This window comes from Oncorhynchus clarkii, chromosome 25 (genome assembly GCF_045791955.1).
Source record: "Oncorhynchus clarkii lewisi isolate Uvic-CL-2024 chromosome 25, UVic_Ocla_1.0, whole genome shotgun sequence".
Lineage (NCBI taxonomy): Eukaryota > Metazoa > Chordata > Actinopteri > Salmoniformes > Salmonidae > Oncorhynchus > Oncorhynchus clarkii.
In genome coordinates, this window is record NC_092171.1 from 17,990,396 (window position 1) to 18,015,617 (window position 25,222).

The 25,222-nt window shown below is 45.5% G+C and overlaps 1 protein-coding gene across 1 annotated transcript in view; it reads right to left on the reverse strand.

Moving 5' to 3' along the window:
• Positions 1–25,222, reverse strand: part of LOC139384061 (formin-like) — a 117,274-nt gene that overhangs the window by 34,115 nt on the left and 57,937 nt on the right. The window contains exons 9-16 of the mRNA XM_071128698.1: positions 24,433–24,494; positions 23,723–23,811; positions 22,473–22,602; positions 22,128–22,274; positions 21,989–22,048; positions 21,767–21,887; positions 7,041–7,133; positions 1,588–1,639 (exon numbers count right to left, since the gene is read on the reverse strand). Of these exons, the coding sequence (XP_070984799.1) occupies positions 1,588–1,639; positions 7,041–7,133; positions 21,767–21,887; positions 21,989–22,048; positions 22,128–22,274; positions 22,473–22,602; positions 23,723–23,811; positions 24,433–24,494 (754 nt within the window). The remainder of the gene's footprint in view (positions 1–1,587; positions 1,640–7,040; positions 7,134–21,766; positions 21,888–21,988; positions 22,049–22,127; positions 22,275–22,472; positions 22,603–23,722; positions 23,812–24,432; positions 24,495–25,222) is intronic.

Genomic DNA, 25,222 nt, shown 5'->3' on the forward strand with positions numbered 1-25,222 from the left:
CCTGTGTTTCAGTAGCTGGCAGTGATGATGTGATGTCTATGAGCCTTATTAACACGGGGCCCTAATGTGTGGCTGTGTCGGTGGGGTAGATGCCTCATCCAGGACAGATGTGAGGGCCGGGGCCCACCCACACCCCACAGAACAAACGGTACACACACACTACAGCGCACACACACACCACACCACGGCCCACCGCCCATATTCATCACCAGCGTGTCACTTTTATGAGGTGCGTCCCTGGGAACCTGCGAGGGCCCCCCCCCCCCCCCCCAGCGGCAGGCAGCCCCGGACTGTTTGGATGAAATTAAAGGCAAACTTCATTAAAGGCTAAGGGCTGTCAGCCGTGGGACCCTTTTGATCAATATCCCCAAGTTCAAGACCTTCATTACACTGGTGTCAGTCACACAGTCACATAGAGAGATATCATAATACCACCAGGAGAAGGAGAGAGAGAGAGAGGAAGAGAGGAAAGCGAGAGACAGAGAAAGAAGGCAGAGGGAGTGAGAGAGAGATGGAGTGAGAGACACAGAGAGAGAGAGATGGAGAGACCCATGCATTGCCAATCTGAGTGCTTCTCTTGGCTTGAAATGGAAACATGAAACAGGGGTGTTTGGAAACATTGGCTGAGTTGTAGTATTGTCCAAAGCAATCAACATCTTACAGTTTATAGTTTCCATTTTACAGCGTCAAGCATCCTTTGGTTTCTCCTTCATGTGCTTTTCATGATTTATTTTGGAATCTGGAGAGTTACGATTTAAAGCAAACAATTCTGGTCTCTATCTAAACAAGGAAAAATAATCTATTTGCTTTGTTTGTTCTTTCTAGTGTGTTTTTCCAATATGACATTTTCCAGATATGTTTTTTCTCTGACACTAGTTAAACGTCTGCCAGTTGACCATTTCTCCATAAATAAGGTGGGCCGTCTTACAGTGACTCTTAGAGTTTGCAGTACCAAACACGGAAGATAAGGCCTGATAACAACTAGAGTGGAGTGAGCACAGTGTGTGTATGTAAGCATGGCGGGTTATCTGCATTGGCACAGTGTATGTGAGTTTGGTGAGTGTGTGTGAACATGTAAGCGTAGTGTCTGTGTCTGTCTCCATAGGCAGCCCTCCAGACAGCCCTTCCCTCCAGACAGCCCTTCCCTCCAGACAGCCCTTCCCTATCTCAGGGCTAGTCTACATTGTGCCAGGTTATGACCTGGAGATTGTACTGGTCCTGTGTGGCTTAGTTGGTAGAGAATGGCACTTGCAACACCAAAGTTATGGGTTCAATTCTCACAGGAGACCAAAACAAAAGTATGGAAATGTATGCATTCACTACTGTAAGTTGATGTAGATAAGAACATCTGATAACTGACTAAAGTGTACTAAATGACAGAAGAACCTGAATGGCTACATGACATCCACCATCCATTATACTTGGCTGAGTTCCCTTCTGTATGTCAAAAGGTATTACAGAGGTATGCAAACAGCTAGGTCAGGAAGTACAGAGCTCTCTGTCATACAGATATGACACGTTGTTTGGTCTATGACTTCTAGGTTAATTGTGTTGTGTTATATTAGAACGGACAGAGACGATTCATACCTTTTCTGTGCAGCTTTGAGCTGGTCGTCCTCAGCAGTGTGGTCCTTTTGAACTGGAAAAGACAAAACAACAGCATGGATTAGATGAATACACATGGAGTAAACAGACCTATGTGTGAGGCAGTATGGGAGGCTTGGAGGTCACAGTACATACAGTAGTGGGAATAGATATTTCCAAATGGAGGTAAACTGAGGTACATCAATGACACTCCATGCAGTCCCGCTGGTACAGATGGGGGTCCTGTGGGTACAGATCTATCCTCTCCCAGGAGGAGTGTCAGGGTGAAGGGTCATTAGCATGACATGTCTAAGGTGGTGGAGCATGTGCTAGATGTGTCCATGGATTTCACCGTGGTGAATTGTAAGAGGTGAGATGTTTGTGTGTTAGTGTGTTGATGAGGAGTGTGAGGTGGGGGTGTAAGGAGAGGTCTAAGTGTGGACTGTGTGTTGAGGAGGGGAGAGGGGCAGAGGTGCGTAGCAGGGGCACAGGCAGCACAGCACAGCGCAGGGCTGAGGAGTGAGTGTATGAGGCTTGGGAACTGGAGGCTCCTGTGGACTCCTGCCATGTAAAAGTGTCTAAATGCAAGGCAGATGTGTGCGGCGGGCCAGGGCGAGGTGCAAGAATTTATCTAGGGCCAGAGAGTGCCTGTGATCTCAGATTTATTGCATTTTCCAGATTCATCCTTTTTACAATGATGGGGGACCTTTCCCACTTGAAGATTTAAGAGGGGGAAGTCTCCCAAAAATTGTTCAAAGGCAGGTTTGGGGGTCTTTTGGGAGAGGGTGAGCTTAAGCTGCTACCACCCCTTTTGCTTTGCTGTTTTTTTTTACATAAGCAGGCTGATTGTCTGAAGTAAACCTAATGAAGGGAAGGGGTGGCCATGGCTGGGATTGGGGAGGAGGGGGGAGAGCCATGACCAATGGCGTTAGGCCCAGCGGGGGGTTCAGGCTGGCGCCTGAGGTCCTCTCTGGTGCGGCTCTGTGTAGAGGTGGCACCAGGCCGGCCGGCGCTCTGAGAGCGGCCCACAGAGAGGAGAGAGGAGAGAGAGAGAGAGAGAGAGAGAGAGAGAGAGAGAGAGAGAGAGAGAGAGAGAGAGAGAGAGAAAGAGGATGTGTGAAGTTTCTCTTCCTCCGCTCCCTGTGTAAACATGAAACCAGTAGTGGCTAACTAGAAAGTTATGAGACGCTCATGCTGAGAAGGACAATAAATTAGGCCTTTAAAACTCTGACACACTTTTCCAAACCACTGGTTTACCAAGCAGTCAGATAACAAAGTGCTAGGAAACTACATACATAAGCTGTGTTAAGGACCTTGAACCTCTCTGGGAAAAAACACACAATCTTTACTGCATCAGTGACTACAGCTCCGTGCTATAAAAATGTTTTGATGTGTGTATGCCATTTCCATACATACTCAATCAAACATCAAAAGGAGCTGCAACGTGTATGTGTGAAAGTTTGTGTGTGTGTGTCGATAAATCTCTTGTTCTCGGAAACGATAAATATACCTTGCTCCTTGCCAGCCCTAATCTTTGAACTTTGTTAAGCTGTGCTGGTTTTCACATTGTTGTCCTATCAAGAGGGAGCTCATGGCCTCCTACTACCATAGCACAAACAAGCACACTTGTTTTCAAAGCCTCTGCCCAAGACAACATAATTATCATTGTTTGCCAACACAGTGAAGAGCTCAGGATTGTGCATATATGACCAACCAGATGATTATGACCATAATAGCCTGGGGAGGAAGGGTGGTGAGCTTAGCCTGGTGGGGAAGGGTGGTGAGCTTAGCCTGGTGGGGAAGGGTGGTGAGCTTAGCCTGGTGGGGAAGGGTGGTGAGCTTAGCCTGGTGGACACCAGTGTGCAATGGGATCTTTAGTGACAGACATCTTAAATTAGGGCCCTTTGCAGGGCAGTGTCCTTGTCGCAGCCCTGGGGCATTGGGACCAGAGGGAGGAACATCTCCCTGGGCCAGACACCTCTCAGCAGTAAACATAAAGGAGAACACCTCACAGAGTGAAACTCAGCCGTTAAAGGACTACATGGCATGCCATGTTAAACTGACACTTTCCACTCAACACATAGTTATTTGGAAGAGTTGACTATTAGTAACTGGGTTCTGATTCATTGACAACAAAGAGAGCTTATTGAACAACACATGAAAGCCCATAGAACACTAGACAAATAAAACATGACAGAACTAGAGATTCAAGTGTGAAAATTTGTTTTACATTAGTCATGGAGTGTATTCACTACTCAAAACGTCCCTGAAGGATTCAAAGACTTTCTATTAAAGTGAGAACAGAAAGGTGGGTTTGGCTCATTGTTGTTGTAGAAAGTAACAAAACATTCTTTCAACGCTAATAAACAGTTCTGAAGGAAAGGGAAAATACTTGCTCCCAAACTGCTGAAGCATTGCATAAATAGGCTAACTGAGTGCTGCTGAAAGTTAGGGACTCAACATTTCAGCATTCTACCAAAAAATATATAATGAGAGGGGGAGCAGTACTGTATATACAGAAAGGAAGCAGAGGTGGTCATGGGTAATGGCAGAGTAATGCCTTACAAGACAAAGGCTCAATGACTTGGAGCTGTAGGAGCATTGTAGGAGCGTTGTAGGAGCGTTGTGAGATCACAAGCAGGTTTGCGAGGCAGGGCCTAGGGCGTTGGGGTTCAACTGTGGACCCTGCTGAGAGGGAGCAGCCTGCCGGCCCCCACAGCCTCCACACAGCCTCCCAGGCAGTTCTGGGTCAGCGCTCCACAGACACGATCACATGAGCTGCTCTGCTCCCATGCCTCGCACAGGAGCAAGCACGGAGTGCACTATGACAAACAGACTGTCCCTCCTCCATTAAAAAAGTATACCGTACGTATGAGATAATTCATACTGGCTCCCTTCCTACACATGCTTGGTTATGGTTATAGCTGTCCATCAATACCAATGACGACATTGATGAATAAGATGAATAACGGAATGGACATCTCTTACACGAAACCTGGCTGCTTCACAAGTAAGTGCAATTGCTGGAGGAGCTCTGTTTATTAAGAACGGATTATAAGTTTCCCACTGGAAAGTTTATGATCAAGATGTTTTTTTGTAAACCAATACCATTTTGTAGCCAGTGGCAACGACAATGGTTTAAAGACCGTTCAAATATTCTGTGATATTGACCAAGACTACATGCTTGACACACTGGAATGTTAAAGGGAATAAACAGTCTATAATACATTTCCGTTTGCAATATGTAACTAGGAGACAAGGATACCAAGGCAGACTTTGTTCGCAATGAATACAGTACTCGAAACATCTCTATGCTGAAAACACTTCCCTGCCTCCAGTTCTCACTCTCTACTTCCCGACATGTGGATGCAATCTCTCCGCGAGACAACTCATTTACATATTTTATAGAAAGACCCTATTGTTTCCCAATATTCTCTGTCTGCCGCAAGTCATTTGTGTATTTTGCCCTTCAATGGAGTAAAACGTTGATCGCCTTGTGACACTTTTGTTCTCACTAGTACTTTGGAGAGATAAGAGGTTGTTGAAGATGTTGGCAAGGGAGAGAGAGGTGGCTTCCTTTTAAGCAACTCCGATGCCCTACCAGACCTATAGAGGGCCATAGACCTGAGGCAGTGTTTTTGTTAATAGCCTGCTCTTTGTGGTATGCAGAAATGTGGGAAGGCCCTCGCCTTGCCTGTGTAAAATTGGTGAAGGTGGCAAAATTGCATGCAGGTGGTTGTTGGCTTGCCAAGATGCTTGAGTTGCAGTCTGTTTGGTTGATGTTTACCCACAGCGAGAGTGATGATAGCTTGGTCGTTTAAAGCCAATGAACTGTGTCCAATATTGTGAGAACATTGCCAAAAGCACCACTACATACTGTTTGGGACAAAATGCAGAGTCCTAGTTGGCACTCATTCAAATGAGGAAGAGGTTCTGTATGCATTATGTTGCTTTAGTGTCACGAGCCTGGTACCTGCTCTGTATAAGACTGACAAGGCACCTCTCCCTCTGTCTGCATGCCACGTTGTAATGCATGTTAGGAGCGGATGTGTTGCTGCTATGTGAACAATAACTCCTGGGAATATTTACACAGTCATTTCCAGTAAATCAGGGATTACAACGCGTCTCTGTAAACTCCTTTCCTCTCCCTTTCACATTCCCATGATCAATAGTAATCACAGTTGAACCTGTTGGCCAACGGAGGAACACTCCGAGATGGATGTCACTTTCTCTTTTGGAAAACTATGACATCTGTGCTTCCTCATGCTGCATACCACAGAAACCTTACAGGAGCCCATGTCTGCATGATGGAAGTAGATAAGCGTTATGCTTTCTATGGAAGCAGCTTTACTAACTGACTGACTGGCTTTGCAGGGCACTGGAGGGGGCTGTCGGGAGGGAAGGCTCTGGGGTGAAGATGCCTAGTGGAGGGGGAGAGGTGGAGGGGATCAGAGTGTCTCTGTCTCAGTGTAGTGTGTCCCTGGCTGCCACGGTGGTCCCCAAAATGTCCCACTGAGTACAGCCAGCCTTTACGAGGCCTCAGCCAGGGATGTCCTGCCAGCTTTATAGCAGTCATGAGTACAGGCAGCATGTTAAGGGCAATGTAATCCCCTCTGCAGGGTTAGGCTTTAGACTCTTGTCCCTGTGCTGTCAGAAAGGCAGCCCCCTCTAACTGACGCTGGGCCTGGGCTCCACCATCACACAACTAACCGCCTGACAGGGCACAAAAAATATATAGAAGAGCTAAATTACAGCTTTGGGCTTTAATGGTTCCTCTCAGTGTTTTGGAGGAAGGCAAACAGGACCTCTCTAGTTTCTCTCTGAGGTTGGTTTCTTTACTTGACATTCTCCTCAGCAATAAATAGTCTATGTGGAGAATGTTTCATCTCTGGAGAACAGTGGGTTCATTCTCCATTCAGAGAAGTGACAGGATGGCTTAGAGACATGACAGAGGGAGTAAATATATCATCACTATCTACTGGTAGAATTTGGGAGTGTGTCACAGAGCATGATTTGGAGGGAGGAGGAAGGGGAAGGTCGTCTCATCACTCAGTCCAGTGGATGGGCTCAGGCCTCTGCTTGACACAGGCCTCTGCTTGCCTCTGGTGCAGTGAGTGATATCAAACATTCAAGAATCCTAATTTCCAAGAGCTGTCATTACAATCGTTAGAGAAGAAGTGGCCTGTGGAGGCCAAGGGGAGAGTAAACACATCTAAACACCCAATCAGGCCAGAATCAATGTATCCTCTCTGGCCCCTGGCTTTATTATCTCTCTCACTGGGGATCAAACAGCCTTCGCTGCCCGGCCTGGCTGCCTGTATTAGGTGACACGCAATGTTTTCAACCCCCTGAGTCTGCTGGAGCAACATCTACTAAAACAACACATAGCACCCCTTGGTAGTCAACACACAGGGCCTTGTCTCCTCCTCTCTTCGGTTCTGGTTTGTTTTACTCACCGGTCGAGACGAAGGCCTCCATTTTCTCCTTGAAGGGCTGGAGGTTCTCCTCGGAGGAGTTAGCACACACCTTCTGCACATCCTTTTCACACGCTGGGGGAGAGAGAGAAGGCAGGAAACGTTCAATATTGGACATTTCTCAGCAGGAATGGATTTAAAAAGCTTTGGCCTGGGGTGGGTGGAGGAGAGAAAGTGTGAGAAAGAGTAGACCGTGTCTTATGGTGTACTGTGTGAAATTGGCATTTGTTTTTTATTGTCAGAGCCTCATCATTGGGCTAAGGTATAAAACAATAACTAGCGTGCCCAAACAGCAAATGTAGCACATTAATTAATGACATGTGAGAGTGGGTATCACGTTTCCAACACTTTCATAAGTTAGTTAACCAAAGCCTGCCGAGGGGAAACATTTGAGGGAAAAGAAGTGTGTGAATCTCCTCCAAAACATCCCAACCAGATGGCTATTAAAGAGAACTGGCAATCACTTTAAATGAGCTTGGTCTGCATTCAAAATGGAAACAGAGATCATGTTTCATTATCAGTAAAGCCAAGTAATAGTCTTTAAAGGGGCTTTAACACCATTTTCTGGGGTGAAAAAAATAAGAAATTGATTATAAATCTTCATCAACATATTCAATAGACAAATTATGGAAATATAGTTTTGTCCAAAGACTTTTGAATGGGAGTAGGGTGTTCAATCTGTTACTCTGAAGAAATTAGAGGAGATAACACATAATATGTTGAAGCCACAGATACTGGGGCATCTCTGTTGTAGCCATAGGTACTGAGCCAGCCACCCAAAACATTGAGTGTATGGCCCACTAGCTAGATGGGACATTTTTGTCACGACTTCCGCCGAAGTCGGTCCCTCTCCTTGTTCAGGCGGTGTTCGGCGGTCGACGTCACCGACCTTCTAGCAGGCAAGTTGCTCTGGCGTCACCCCATGTGAGCCGGCACCATTCTCTCCCAGAGCCCTCTGTTGCACATATGTTTGTCTGTCACTTTTCCGGAGTTGTCTCCCTATTCCCAGCATAAGGCGCTCGTAGATTCAGGCGCGGCTGGGAATTTCATTGATAGAGCGTTAGCTCATAGTTTAGGGACCTCCATTTTTCCCGTGGATGTGCGTTTCCCCGTTCGCGCCTTAGATAGTCGACCATTAGGCTCAGGGATACTTAGGGAGGTCACCGCACCGTTGGATATGGTGACGCAGAGGGATCATACAGAGAGAATGAGTCTCTTCCTCATTGACTCTCCTGCGTTTCCCGTGGTGCTGGCCCTACCCTGGTTAGCTTTTCATATCCCCACTGTTTCTTGGCCACAGAGGGCTCTCACGGGGTAGTCGCGAGAGTGCTCAGGTAGGTGTTTAGGGGTTTCCGTTGGTCTCAACCGTGCGCATTCCCACGCCGATTTGGCTCTTGCCTTCTCTAAAAAGAAGGCGACTCAATTACCACCTCATCGACGGGGCGATTGTGCGATAGACCTCCTGGTAGATGCTGCACTTCCCAGGAGTCACGTGTATCCCCTCTCACAGGCGGAGACAGAGGCTATGGAAACATATGTCTCCGAATCCCTGTGTCAGGGGTACATTCGGTCCTCCACTTCACCCGCCTCCTCGAGTTTCTTTTTTGTGAAGAAGAAGGAGGGAGGTCTGCGTCTGTGTATTGACTATCGGGGTCTGAGTCAGATCACGGTGAGGTATAGCTACCCGCTACCGCTCATAGCTACAGCAATAGAGTCAATGCACGGGGCGCGCTTCTCCACCAAACTAGATCTCAGGAGCGTTTACAACCTGGTGCGTATCCGAGAGGGAGACGAATGGAAGACGGTTTTCAGTACCACCTCTGGGCACTATGAGTACCTCGTCATGCCATATGGGTTGATGAATGTGCCCTCAGTCTTCCAAGCCTTTGTAGACGAGGGACCTGCACGGGCAGGGTTTAGTGGTGTATATTGATGACATTCTGATATACTCCGCTACACGTGCTGTGTCCCTGGAGCATGTGTCCCTGGTGCGAAGAGTGCTTGGTCGCCTGTTGGAGCATGACCTGTACATCAAGGAGAAATGCCTGTTTTCCAACAGTCCGTCTCCTTCCTAGGGTATCGCATTTCCACGTCAGAGGTGGAGATGGAGAGTGACCGCATTGCAGCCGTGCGTAATAGGCCGACTCCCACCACGGTCAAGGAGGTGCAGCGGTTCTTAGGGTTTGCCAACTACTATCGGAGGTTTATCCAGGGTTTTGGTCAGGTGCCTGCTCCATTATCTCACTGCTGAAGGGGGGCCCGGTGCTCTTGCAGTGGTCAGCTGAGGCGGACAGGGCTTTTAGTCACCTGAGGGCTATGTTTACCTCGGCTCCCGTGCTGGCCCATCCGGATCCCTCTTTGGCGTTCATAGTGGAGATGGACGCGTCCGAGGCTGGGATAGGAGCGGTGCTCTCTCAGCGCTCGGGTACGCCACTGAAGCTCCGCCTCTGTGCCATCTTCTCGAAGAAGCTCAGCCCGGCGGAGCAAAACTATGATGTGGGGGACCGGGAGCTGTTGGCTGTGGTCAAGGCCTTGAAGGCGTGGAGACATTGGCTTGAGGGGGCTAAACACCCTTTTCTCAACTGGACTGACCACCGTAATCTGGAGTACATCCAGGCTGCGAGGACACTGAACCCTCGCCAGGCAAGGTGGGCCATGTTTTTCATCCGTTTTGTATTTACCCTTTCATAGGGACCAGGCTCTCAGAACGCTAAGGCAGGCACATTGTCCCGGCTGTATGATACAGAGGAGCGGCCCATGGATCCCACTCCCATACTCCCGGCCTCTTGCCTGGTGGCACCAGTAGTGTGGGAGCTGGACACAGACATTGAGCAGGCGTTGCGTACAGAGCCCGCTCCCCTTCAATGTCCGTCTGGGCGTCTGTACGTTCCGTCTGCTTTCCGGGACCGGCTAATCTATTGGGCCCATATGTCACCCTCCTCTGGTCCTCCTGGTATCGGTCGGACGGTGCACTGTCTTAGTGACAAGTACTGGTGGCCCAATTTAGCTAAGGACGTGAGGGTTTATGTTACCTCATGCTCGGTGTGCGCCCAGTGCAAGGCTCCTAGACACCTGCCTAGAGGTAAGTTACAACCCTTACCCGTACCACAACGGCCATGGTCTTACCTGTCAGTGGATTTCCTGACTGATCTTCCTCCTTCACAGGGAAACATCACTATCCTGGTCGTTGTAGATCGTCCTGTCGTCTCCTCCCTCTGCCCGGTCTCCCTACGGCCCTACAGACTGCGGAGGCCTTGTTTACACACGTATTCTGGCACTACGGGGGGCCTGAGGATATAGTGTCTGATCGAGGTCCCCAGTTCACTTCAAGGGTCTGGAAGGCGTTCATGGATCTTCTGGGGATCTCGGTTAGCCTTACCTCAGGTTTTCACCCTGAGAGAAACGGGCAGGTGGAGAGAGTAAACCAGGATGTGGGTAGGTTTCTGAGGTCTTATTGCCAGGACCGGCCGGGGGAGTGGGCAGCGTTCGTGCCCTGGGCAGAGATGGCCCAGAACTCGCTCCGCTACTCCTCCAAAAACCTCACCCCCTTCCAGTGTGTATCAGCCGGTTCTGGCTGCTTGGCATCAGAGTCAGACCGAGGCTCCTGTGGTGGACGACTGGTTCCGGCACACGGAGACATGGGACGCTGCTCATGTCCATCTTCAGCGCGCCGTGCTCACCGCAGTGAGGCCTCGGTGTTCGCACCAGGGGATCGGGTCTGGCTCTCGACCCGAATCGAAGGGGCCCCACATTACAATTTGATTTGATTTATTTAACCTTTATTTAACCAGGCAAGTCAATAACAAATTATTATTTTACATTGATGGCCTACCCCGGCCAAACCCCCCCCTAACCCGGACGACGCTGGGCCAATTGTGCGCCACCCTATGGGACTTCCGATCACGGCCGGTTGTGATAAAGCCTGGGATCGAACCAGGGTCTGTAGTGACTCCTCTAGTACTGAGATGCAGTGCCTTAGACCGTTGCGCCACTCGGGAGCTGACATGCTGGCAGTAGATCACCCTGTCCGGTTCTGGCTTTCCCCAGTGGGACTGTACATGTGGGTGACGGCTGAATGTGGAAGCCTTGTTTGTTGTTTGCTCTGGATGGGCCTTTGTTGTCCTGCCAAACCACCTAGCTCACACGGGCTCAAAAGAAACGGCCGATGACTTGACGGAGCGCGAGCCAAACTATTTAATTTCCTCCTAACAATCAACATGGGATGATATATACAGAGCCGCCTGCCAAAATAACTTCCTCAAAGCTGTAAGTCATAAAGCTGTGCAATAAATACCTTGCGTTGGTTATTACTGCATCGCTTAATGTCTTAACAACACAACAGGAACACTGTTTGGTCAGAGTCTAAGACTGGTTCACTGGTTTCCACAACAATCAAGAGGGATGTATTAAGAACAGGTGAATATGCCCAGTGACCCACTATCATTTTCCAGGTTCGGAGGAAAAGTTGCTCTTGAAAGGTGAGGGACAACTTGAACTACCGCACACTACTTGAGTAAGCAAAGACACTATTCCAATCACATCATCCACAGCTAAGAGGGACAACCATGACACACACCTGATCAGGTGATCTAGCTCTAACACGACTGAAAATATCCTACTTTAAAAAAACTATTAGCTCCCTCACACATTAAAATCCCCCTGTCTCAAGTGGGCACAGTAAAGGGTGTTCAAAACAGCAAGACTACAATTCAGAGGCGGCTCCCCTCCAAAATGTGGTCCAGACAGCGTAGGCCACAAGAAGGAAGACCAAATAACATCAGCAGCTGCTTGAAATAAAACCCCAGTGGGCCTCTGGTTTAGGACATTGTCTTTCAGTGACAATGCATAATCACGGAGGGTTAGTAAAAGGAAGAGGAGGAGGCAGAGGAGGAGGGAGTGAGCTCTTTCTAATGCAGAAGTCACCTGGGGATATACTGTTTAACAGTAGTATTACAGTTTAACAGTAGTATTACAGTGTAACAGTAGTATTACAGTGTAACAGTAGTATTACCGTTTAACAGTAGTATTACAGTTTAACAGTAATATTATAGTTTAACAGTAGTATTACAGTGTAACAGTAGTATTACCGCTTAACAGAAGTATTACAGTTTAACAGTAGTGTTACAGTGTAACAGTAGTATTACAGTTTAACAGTGTGTATTACCGTTTAACAGTAGTATTATAGTTTAACAGTAGTATTACAGTTTAACAGTAGTATTACAGTTTAACAGTGTGTATTACCGTTTAACAGTAGTATTACAGTTTAACAGTAGTATTACAGTTTAACAGTAGTATTACAGTGTAACAGTACTATTACAGGGTAGCAGTAGTATTACAGTGTAACAGGCCAACTGAAGCCTGCTCTGCCTGCTCTGTAAATATGTCCATGCTGTTCTCTAATTGGCCAGTGAGTGTTCATCTGGGCTCTCTGTGCCCAAACAACCATATCAGTTTCCCTGTGGGCACAGCAGCAGAGAGAGAGAGAGAGGGGAGAGAAGGGGAAAGAGAGGGTGAGGGAGGAGAGAGAGAGAGGGAGAGAGGAGAGAGAGAGAGAGAGAGAGAGAGAGAGAGAGAGAGAGAGAGAGAGAGAGAGAGAAAGAAAGAAAGAAAGAGACTTCACTTGAGGCTCTTCTTTCAGAGGAAAAAACTATCACGTCATGGTCAGACAGAAGCGGACCACACTGCTACCGTCAGCGTTGTTTGTCCTGTCTGGCTTTCTGTCCAGTCACCAGGTCACAGGGGACCTGTCTCCCACCACAGACACAATGCTGCATGCTGGGAGACAGACAGAAGCTCCCTACCATTTCCAGCCAGGGTCAGCCAACATACAGACAGTGGATTCAGCATTATTGTGGAAAGTGACTGATATCTATGTGTAAATCAAGATAAAATGTATCTTAATTTACAGAATTACTCATCATGAACTGTAAGCAATACATGAAATGCCCACACATATTCTGAGTATCCAAATACATGTAGAGGGATCTAGTTCAAAACCTTACCATCTGTGATGTCCATGCAGGTTTATTTGGATTTAGAGAGGTGATATAAGACAGATATGATGGCAGGATGATTTGATGGCCATATAATCAAGGGTCGCCAGACACAAACTGCTTGTTGTTAATACTGTAGTAAGGCATGGATACATGACGTCTACAGAGTTTGTACACAGGAAGCACGCCCACTACATGCTGTCTGTAAGGACACTGGGCTAGCTGGTATGCCAGAGTATTGCATCATATAAGGTATGTTACTGTACTGTAATATGGGGAAGGGGCTAACATGAAAAGACAGAGTCTGACTTCTGCTCCGAGACATGGCAAACGCGGTTAGTCAAGCTTGTCACTTTGATGTAATAAATGAACCATGAATTCCTCCACATTAACCAATGGCTTGCCCAAAGCTACAGGGAAATGTTAGGACATCAAGACAATGCCACATTATTCTGTAGACCCTGGGATGTTTGGAAAACAAAACATTGTACACACAAACTGTCTGGGATAATCATGGAGCTCTACATAATTGACTGCCATATAGAAAAAGGTTTATGTTCTCAATGATCTACTGCTAAAACTCACTTCAATTAAAGATTCATGTTGATTTTGCTGTGCACTTTATTTCTAAGCATTACTGACAATTTAAAAAAACTCCTACAGATATACATACACGACATAGTGTTTTTGCCCATCAAGCATGAATGTTTTGGAAACTATTTTCTCGTAGGAAGAGAGAGGTTGGTCTTGTCCGTGATCTGGCCTGACAGATCAGTGTTATCTACGCCAGGCACTGGATCATTTTCCATCAGCTCTAAAGCACAATTCTCTCTCTAATCCACAATTATATACAATCCCAGTGCACTGTCAGGCTCCCAGCTTCCACCTCCCTCCCATCCAGGCAAGAGCCCTACTATAACCCAGGCTACATGGGGCCAGCCAGGAGGCTTATTGTAAAGGTACAGTAAGACACCGCTCCTCCCCCTAAGATAAATCTATCTCTATCAGCCTGGACAAATCCAGAATCCAACCCTGGCCCACCTCCTACAGAGCCTGTCTGAGAACACAATGCTGACATACTGTGTACACACAGTCCTGGAAACTAATATTTGTTGTAAGACACGGTTCTCCAAGGTTCAGGGAGTCAGCTGGAGTGCACCACTGAGCTCTGTTCTGCTGTAAGGGAATGCTTGGGAGGTCATAGTTTGAGGAAATCATACAAAATGTATATAGACAGTGCATTCGTAATGTATTCAGACGCCTTGACTTTTTCCACATCTTGTTACACTACAGCCTGATTCTAAAATTGATTTTTTTTTAAAATCCTCATAAATCTACACACAAAACCACATAATAACAAAGCAAAAACAGGTTTTTTGAAATGTTTGCAAATGTACGACAAATCTAAATCAGAAATATCACATTAACATGACTATTCAGACCCTTTACTCAGTACTTTGTTGAATCACATTTGGCAGCGATTACAGCCTTGAGTCTTCTTGGGTATGACGCTACAAGTTTGGCACACCTGTATTTGGGAACTTTCTCCCATTCCTCTCTGCATATCCTCTCAAGCTCTGTCAGGTTTTCAGGTCTCTCCAGAGATGTTCGATCGGCTTCAAGTCCAGGCTCTGGCTAGGCCACTCAAAGACATTCAGAGACCGAAGCCACTCCTGTGTTGTCTTGGCTGTGTGTTTAGGGTCGTTGTCTTGTTGGAAGGTGAACCTTCACCCCAGTGTGAGGTCCTGAGCGCTCTGGAGCAGGTTGTCATCAAGGATCTCTCTGTACTTTGCTCCGTTCAACTTTACCTCATCCCCACAGCATGATGCTGCCACCACCATGCTTCACCATAGGGGTGGTGCCAGGTTTCCTCCAGACGTGACGCTTGGCATTCAGGCCAAAGAGTTTAATCTTGGATTCATCAGACCAGAGAATCTTGTTTCTCATGGTCTGAGAGTCTTTAGGTGACTTTTGGCAAATTCCAATCGGGCTGTCAAGTGCCTTTTACTGAGGAGTGGCTTCAATCTGGCCACTCTACCATAAAGGCCTAATTGCTGGAGTGCTGCAGAGATGGTTGTCCTTCTGGAAGGTTCTCCCATCTCCACAGAGGAACTCTAGAGCTCTGTCAGTGTGACCATCATGTACTTGGTCACCTCCCTGACCAAGGCCCTTCTTCCCCGATTGCTCAGTTTGGCAGGGCGGCCAACTCTAGGAATAGTCTTGGTGGTTCTAAACTTCTTCCATTTAAGAATGGTGGAAGCCACTGTGTTCTTGGGGACATTTAATGATGCAGAAATGTTTTGGTACCCTTCCCCAGAACTGTGCTTCAACACAATCCTGTCTCGGAGCTCTACTGACAATTCCTTCGACCTCATGGCCTGGTTTTGCTGTGAAATGCACTGTCAACTGTGGGAACTTATATAGACTGGTGTGTTCCTTTCCAAATCGTGTCCAATCAATGGAATTTACCACAGGTAGACTCCAATGACGTTGTGATGATCAACAGAAACAGGATGCACCTGAGCACCTTTATATTTTTAAAACATTTGCAAAAATATCTACAAACCTGTTTTCACTTTGTCATTATTGGGCATTGTGTGTAGACTGCTGAGGAAAAAAAATATTTAATACATTTTAGAATAAGGCTGTAATATAACAAAATATATATACAGTACCAGTCAAAAGTTTGGACACACCTACTCATTCAAGGGTTTTTCTTTATTTTTCTATTTTCTACATTGTAAAAAAATTGTGAAGACATCAAAACTATGAATAACACATATGGAATCATGTAGTAATCAAAAAAGTGTTAAACAAATGTTTAGTGTGCAAAGGATTAGCATTTCAATTAATGTGATTATCAAGTGTGTAGTGATTCATTTGCGTAATTCCCACCTTTCGAAGTCTACACCCACTTCCATTTTGTCCACCAAGCCTTAATACTGGTTTAGCCCACTAGGGCACATCCCCTATCATTTCCTTGTAACCATATCTACTTTGTTTGTTTGTTTGTTTGTATGTGCATTTCTGTGATTATTTAGTTAGTTAATAAATAAATGATTGAGACAATTGATGTATGGATGACTCATAGTGAAGCCTGGGTTTGTGTAGATGACCAACAATTTACAACATTTGGAATGAGACTAACGTGAGGTAAAGAATAACTCATTAATTAGAAGACTAATTGATCAGATATTAAAATATCTGAACGTTATATTAGGAAAATTATAACTTTGTAATCTGAATATTTTCCTTCATGCCCCGAGTTCCTAGTTAATTCATATTTACCTGATTAGTTAATCACGTAATAATAATTACAGAGAATTGATTTGATAAAATAACAGTCTTCAGTTTAATGATGCCAAAGACACGACACTGGACTCAAACACAGACTCTCTAGTGGCACAGCTAGCACTGCAATGCAGTGCCTAAGACCACTGCACCACTCGGGATACCTGGAATTTCTTTCCTTCTTAATGCATTTGAGACAGTTGTGTTGTGACAAGGTATACAGAAGATAGCCCTATTTGGTAAAATACCAAGTCCATATTATGGCAAGAACAGCTCAAATAAGCAAAGAGAAATGAGTCCATCATTATTTTAAGACATGAAGGACAGTCAATCCGGAAAATTTCAAGAACTTTGACAGTTTCTTTGAGTGCAGTTGCAAAAACATCAAGCGCTAAAATTAAACTGTTTCTCGTGGGGACCCAGTTACCTCTGCTACAGAGGATAAGTTCATTAGAGTTAACTGAACCTCAGATTGCAGCCCAAATAAATTCAAGTGACAGACACATCTCAACATCAACTGTTCAGAGAAGAGTGCTTGAATCAGGCCTTTATGGTCAAATTGCTGCAAAGAAACCACTACTAAAAAGACACCAATAAGAAGAAGAGACTTGCTTGGGCCAAGAAACACGAGCTAATCAAATCAAATCAAATGTATTTGTCACATACACGTGTTTAGAAAATGTTATTGCGGGTGTAGCAAATTGCTTGTGTTTCTAGTTCCAACAGTGCGGTTGTGGGCGGTGCAATTTCCGTACCAGGCGGTGATACAGTCCGACAGAAAGCTCTCTATTGTGCATCTGCAAAAGTTTGTGAGGGTTTTAGGTGCCAAGTAATTTCAGTTTGTCAGTGATGTGTACGCCGAGGAACTTGAAGCTTTCTACCTTCTCCAGTGTGGTCCCGTTGATGTGGATAGGGGGTGCTCCCTCTGCTGTTTCCTGAAGTCCACGATCAGCTCCTTTGTTTTGTTGATGTTGGGTGAGAGGTTATTTTCCTGGCACCCAGGGCCCTCAACTCCTCCCTTTAGGCTGTCTCGTCATTGTTGGAAATCAGGCCTACTACTGTTGTGTCGTCTGCAAACTTGATGATTGAGTTGGAGGCGTGCATGGCCACACAGTCATGGGTGTACAGGGAGTACAGAACGCATCCTTGTGGGGCCCCAGTGTTGAGGATCAACGAAGTGGAGGTGTTGTTCCTACCTTCACCACCTGGGGGCAGCCCGTCAGGAAGTCCAGGACCCAGTTTCACAGGACAGGGTTCAGACCTAGGGACTCAAGATTAATGATGAGCTTGAAGGGTACAATGGTGTTGAATGCTGAGCTATAGTCAATGAACAGCATTCTTACATAGGTTTTCCTCTTGTCCAGATGGGATAGGGCAGTGTGCAGTGTGATGGCGATTGCATCATCTGTGGGTCTGTTGGGGCGGTAAGCAAATTGAAGTGGGTCTAGGAGGACAGGTAAGGTAGAGGGGAAATTATCCTTTACTAGTCTCTCAAAGCACTTCATGATGACAGAAGTGAGTGCTATGGGCGATAGTCATTTAGTTCAGTTACCTTTGCTTTCTTGGGTACAGGAACAATGGTGGACATCTTGAAGCATGTGGGAGGACAACCGACTAGGATAGGGAGAATATGTCCATAAACACTCCAGCCAGCGTTCTGCGCATGCTCTGAGGACGAGGCTAGGGCTGGCAGCCTTGCCTTGGTATCGGCTTGAGGGGGAATATACACGGCTGTGACTATGACCTAAGGTATGTGAGGTATTGCAGTTCGGGTGAACAAAAGGACTGTATGTTATCACAACATCATGAGTAATTAATCATGAAACATACACCCCACCCTTCTTCTTCCCAGAGAGATATTTATTCATGTCTGCGCGATTAACTGAGAAACCAACTGGCTGAACGGACTCATACAGTATATCTCGAAAGAGCCATGTTTCTGTGAAACAGAGTATGTTACAATCCCTGATGTCTCACTGGAAGGAAATCCTTGCCCTGAGCTTGTCAACTTTATTATCCAGAGACTGAACATTAGCGAGTAATATACTTGGAAGCTATATCCAAAAGTTATTCCAGACTGTATGTAATAACATATGTCACGATCGTTTATAGAAACAGACCAAGCGAATGTTGAGTTCCACATTATTTATTAGAAAGTGAAACTAAGCAAATACAAAAACAAATAAACAATAAACTAACAACGAACCGTGACTACAGAGATGCTATGTGCACTAACTCAAAGCAATATCCCATAAACCCAGGTGGGAAAAACAGCTACTTAAATATGATCCCCAATTAGAGACAACGATTAGCAGCTGCTTCTGATTGGGAATCAGACAAATCACCAACATCGAAAATAAACTAGGACACCACATAGAACTAAATAAACTAGATCACCCCCAGTCATGCCCTGACCCACTTCACCATAGAGAAACAATAGCTCTCTATGGTCAGGGCGTGACAACACAAAACATTTCCTGGGCTAATAACGTAAGAGATAACACATAAAAAACAAAATACTGCAATGTCCTAGGTAGACTATCATATGTTTTTCAAAAGGACAATGACCCAACACACCTACAGGCTGTGTAAGGGCTATCTGACCAAGAAGGAGAGTTATGGAGTGCTGCATTAGATGACCTGGCCTCCACAATCACCCAACCTCAAACCAATTGAGATGGTTTGGGAAGAGTTGGACTGCAGACTGAAGGAAATGCAGCCAACAAGTGCTCAGCATATGTGGGAACTCCTTGAAGACTGCTGGAAAAGCACTTATCATGAAGCTGGTTAAGAGAATGCAAAGAGTGTGCAAAGCGGTCATCAAGGCAAAGGGTGGCTACTTTGAAGAATCTCAAATATAAAATATTTTTTTGATTTGTTTAACATTTTTTTGGTTACTACATGTTATTTCATAGTTTTAATGTCTTCACTATTATTCTACAATGTCGAAAATAGTAAAAATAAAGAAAAACCCTGGAATGAGTAGGTGTGCCCAAAGTTTTGACTGGTACTGTATATAGAATTGTAATATTTTCCACCAAGTGCTCCAACCAGGGGGAGGGGGATTAGAAATGATGCAGGCAATGTTATTTGATAGACTTAAATTCTAAATATAGTAATTTTATAGATTACCTACCCACTTCTTTTAAAACAAAATATATATTCTCTACCCTTTGCATGTTCCTTGCATCTTGCGCCTTTCTTTCAGCAAGCTGAGGAGCCTATATTTAACTGTTATGTGGGGAGGAGAGGTGGCGGTACTCTACCCCAACGACTCCACACATGGAATTCCAACCGGAGCCTCTGTCGTAAAACAGGCTTCAGGGTAAAGGCCTTGCCTCGACCTGACATTAAGGGGCATTTAAAGTAAAGACACTGTCTGATTTGCCATGGTGATGAATGCCTAACCCCTCACAGGCCTTCTGTGAAACACTAAACTCCCCTGGGCAGCAAATGAGCTCTGACTGTTCTATTTTATTTGATACTATTTCATTCAGTAGCGTCCCTGCCTCACTGTCCACCCCAATTACCCAGCAGTTAAAGAGAGCTTTACGTGGCCGCGGCCTCCGCTAGCCCTGATGGGAGGAAAGGTCCCACTCTGTCCCCACCTAAATCCCTGGGACTTGGTGAACTAAGGATACTCTCCAGGAACATCTACATGTACTGTAGCCCCCAAAGGGACAGGCACCTCTGTGGACACATAGAAATGGACAGGCACCTTTGTGGACATATATAAAGGGACATGCACCTCTGTGGACACATAGAAAGGGGCAGGAAACTATGTGGACACAAAGAAAGGGACAGGTACCTCTCTGGACTGATAGGAATGGACAGGCACCTCTGTGGACACATATAAAGGGACAGGCACCTCTGTGGACACACTGAACTGAAAGCCTCAGAAGACACTAGAGAAAACACAGTGCAACATGCAGGTATTAGTCTACAGTAGCATTGCTCCTTGTGAAGGAGAGAAGGATGGATGGATCCTAGCACTCCCCCCCATTCCCAGAAAGAGACCCAGAGAGAGGTCATCACCTCCTGCCCAAACAGGAAGGCAGATCAAATGAGGATCATGTTTCTGCACGGTGGAGTGGAGGAGAGGGCAGCCGCCAGGCCACGGAGTCTGACCTGCTCCCGTGCATCGTCTCGGACCAGACACGCACAGACATACATCTGCTTGGCTACTTAGGAGAGCCTCACTCTGGGGAAGAGCGATATGGAGAGAGAAATATATAGCTTGAACATCCCTGAACCTTACCAAGGCATCAAAGAGGAGGGCAAAACAGGAGTCATCATGAGGCTCCCTAGCCCCGCTAATCTCCTCTCCTTTCAGCAGTACACTCTCGACAATGTGTTAGACACAATTAAGATGTGAATGGAAGTCATCTGATATAATTAAGACCATTTGGTTTCTTTAGGGAGGTTTATAATAGTGCAGCATAAATATTTATTCCTGGCGGCTGATGGGGAGGATAAAAATGGGAGTCATAGGTGGACCTCACCAAACACTGAGAATTCACGCTCACTGCTCCCTGCCAATACCCCGAGGACTCCCGGGTGAGACTGTAACATTTTTTTCCTGCAGTAGAGATCAAATAAGAGGGCCCTTATGTTACATTTATTGTGTTTAGGTCTTCCATTTTTCCTAATAAATGAGTGACAGCTTGAGGTGGGTCTGGGGCTCTTTTGTAGACTCTTAGTATTTTTCCCCCAGGTCAGAGAGGATCAGGGTTTAACAGCAATCTGCACAAGGAGGGGAGAGTGGAGAGCATATCTAATTGCTTTCATATGCCATATTATTGGTTGATTTAAATAATCACAGACACCAGGGCGCTGGGGGTGCCATGCCTTTAACCCCCGGATGGCCCAGCGGACCACTGACTGACTGGCTGGCTGGCTGAGTCCCTGGCTAACTGACTAGCTGCCTGGCAAACTGGGCGGACCATGCCGGCGAGCACCGAGCCTCTGATACCAGCCACATGAACACGTTTCTCATGAGAGTGTTGCTCGTTTACTGACTAGCTGCCTGGCGAACTGGGTGGACCATGCCGGCGAGCTGGGTGGACCATGCCGGCGAGCACCCACGTTTCTCATGAGAGTGTTGCCCGTTTACTGCATTTCCACCCAGCTTTCGTATCATCTGTAAACATTTCAGAGAGATAGTCTTGCTTTGGCCAATATGAAGACAGTTCTCACATAAGAGCAGAGAGCATGATCAGTGCTGGGGGACATTCAGGAGTGATGATGTCATGCCTGTTAAGGAAAAGGTGCTTCAGAGCATCTGAGATCCTGAATCTACCCTGAAACACGGGAGAAGACAGAATCTACAATAAGGATCCTACTACATATAGGTCAGGATGCCTATCTGCATGCCTGGTGGTGTTCTGTGAGTTGATTATAAAATAGTGAAATAACACATCTTACCAGTCAGGTCTCTCTTCAGCTTCCTCATGTCCTTTGTGAGGTCTTCAAACTTGACCTGAGCGGCCAGGAAGAAATCCTGTGGTTCAGGAAGTGGGAATGCACTCTTGTCTGTTCCTGCGTGCTGTAAACCAACAAACAACCCATAAATGACAAAACATGAAGAAAATCCAGAAGTCATTAGCTTTTAGTCCATTGTAGATAATGTGTTCATAAATATTGTACCTCGTCGAAATTGCGCAGATAGTATGCAACCACATAATCCACCAGACTGATACGATTGTCCTAAAAGATACAAAGGTCAGACAGGAAGTATACTGTAGATAAATCCAGTATAATACGTGTTCATGTGTGATGAGTGTACCCTGCTCTTGACGTCCTTCAGTTTGGGCAGGATCTCCAGGCCAAAGCCATCAGCTTGACCTCGCGTCCTGTTGCCTCCGTTCATGTAGTTCCCAAAGGCTAGGACCAGCCCTATCACATCCTTCACACTGCTACAGTCCAGCAGATCCTGACACACACACACACACACACACACACACACACACACACACACACACACACACACACACACACACACACACACACACACACACACACACACACACACACACACACACACACACACACACACACACACACACACACAGTCAGCATGTTATAAGCTCATACAATAACAAACCAAGATTGAAGTCATGTCCAGTCTTACTTTGCTCACGGTGGAGACTATTTCTACTTTGCGGTGGATGGAGGACATGGAGTCGAGGAAGATAGACTGGAATATGATGCAGTGGGACCGGCCAGAGAAGTCTGGAATCTGGGAGAGTTCATACAAGAACCTGCACAAGAGGAAATAATGTGTTATGACAAAATTAAACTAAATGTCCAACAGGAAGAACTATTTTTAATCCTTGGCTGCGCTGCTTCCACACACACACGGCTGAGTCAGTATAGCTTTTAACTAGCAGCTGATAGTCATGAGTCGTCCTGCTCTGATAGTTTGATAGGTCCAGGGTCAACTGAAGGAGGGCCAGAGCGCTGATTGATCAAAGGCCGACTCATGTAAACAGGGACATATCCGAGGAGAGCAGTAATATCCTGTGGGATCAGGCTGCTGATGGAGGCAGACACTGAGTGGGTATGACTCACAGTCTAGTGACAGCTCTGTTCAAACATGGCCCTCAACCCCACAGTGACAAGTCATTAACAGGCCAGCTACGTTTAACCCCCATGGGAGAGACGCCTCCCTGAGAGCCAGCAGCCGTCTAACTCTCTCGTTCACTCAGAGACACACGTGTGAACACACACACACACACACACACACACACACACACACACACACACACACACACACACACACACACACACACACACACACACACACACACACACACACACACACACACACACACACACACACACTGTGTAAGACACACAAACATGCAACACACACGCAAACATGCACGTGTTTCGAGTCAGTCAGACAGCTATGGAGCTTTCAGATCATGGAGGTTGCAAACAGACCAGGAACAAATATTTACAGTCTGAGTAACAATAAGGAGCTTGGTTTATTTACTTATTAAAAGAGAAATAAACACAAAATTGATGCCACCTTTTCTAAGTTATATTTATGTTAAATATCTTCCTATAATGGTTTGGCTCTAAAGAACCACTCGATATGACGAGTGAGCCTCAGGCTGCCAGAGACCAAAGTGTTTCATAATCAAACTGTTTGTCTCTGGCTGTACACATTAGAAACCACATGATGCATTTCAAAAAAAGAAAACTCTCAGCCAAAATCAAAGTAGCCTCTGAAATTGTGTTGACGTGTTGAATTCACAGGAGGGGATGGTTTTCTGTGTGTATGAGGTTGTAGTTCTCTGACTGCAGTAGAAGTCAGGGTCCAGTGTTCTACTACCCATCTCCCTGAACCCTTGGGTGCTGGAGAAGTACTCATACTGTTCAGGCTTGTCCAGTAGCTTCACCTCATCCTCCTTGGATGTTTCATAGTGTTTTTTGATCTTCTCCAGCTCGTCACTAGTGGCCCTCTGTGATCACACACAAACAGGACAGGTTAGAGGACAACAATAGAGCTGTAACAATGAACGATTTAGACAGAGTCAACGCAAAACAAGACAGAATAGCAATAGACAAATGTTGAGTGTGATATCACTGAGAAATGAGCTGTAGGCTAGCAGATGTTATGGAGCACTGGTGTAGTTTAACAAAAGCATGCAGAGAAAAATACTTAATGGCCCAGTGTGGTCAAAAACGTGATTTTCCTGTGTTTTATATATATTTCCACACTATGAAGTTAGAATAATAGTATGAAATGGTGAACATGATGATAATAATGCCCTTTTAGTGTAAGGGCTTTTTGAAAAGACGACAGGAAATGTTTGGTGGTAAATTAGTTAATAGAGTTCAAACCTCTCTGCCAATAAGATCTACTTTTCAGATTTCCCCTCCCCACTCAGACCACTCACAGACAGTCATCGCAGAATTCTTTTTGACCATTTTAATTGAAAACAATCACAGTAAGGAACTTAACTTAACTTGATTTGATATTGTGATAAAAACAGCTGCATTGGACCTTTAAAAAGGAGTTTGGCATCTCACATTTCTCTCATGCTGTTGGATGACTTTACAACACACTTCTGAATACTCACATTTTCATATAAAGCCTCGATGGTCTCCAAGTCCACCACAGAGTTATCCACAGTCAAAACAGCTGGAACAGTACATTCACTTATTAGAGGCATTCTCTTATAAAGATGAAATATGTTGGGCAAGCATGCTGTCTCAATTGCTTCCTGGGTTTGGAGCCCAACTTGTCAGAGAGGTTAAATGCATAGACATGTAATGTACAAAAGGATTGGTTAGCAACTAAACACTAGCATATTTCAGATGCTAACATACACATCACGGATCATCTTAACCCTCCTGCTGTGTTCGTTTCATGTTAATTCATTCTGTGTTCCCGGTCCAAAATGACAGCCCCATTATAGCTGAATATGAATCCATAAAAATACATATATTATCACCTAATGTTGGGTTAGATCTTTGTATCAACTTACGTTCTTGTGAACATTACAAGTTTTGAACTTCTATTTGCTTTTTATGGCCAGTAGGCCGCATTGACCTGAGCTCATACAACTTGTTTTTGAGTAAAAAAAAGCATAATGCATAGATTATTTTGACTATAATAAATACTCAGATTAAACATATTGTGCTATTTATCACAGAATACACAGAATATACCAGTGTCATGATCAAAGATATGATCAAGAGCCTCACATACAGTATATTGTCTGGTCATTGTGCTGCCACAGATTGAATTGTGAGCAAGGCCTCAAAAAAGCTTTATATTATATACCAGAGCTGCAAGAAAAGTTCTATATATTATTGAAACAATGTTGCAATTGTTTGTGAGAATGACAACAGGTGTGGTTCCTGTGG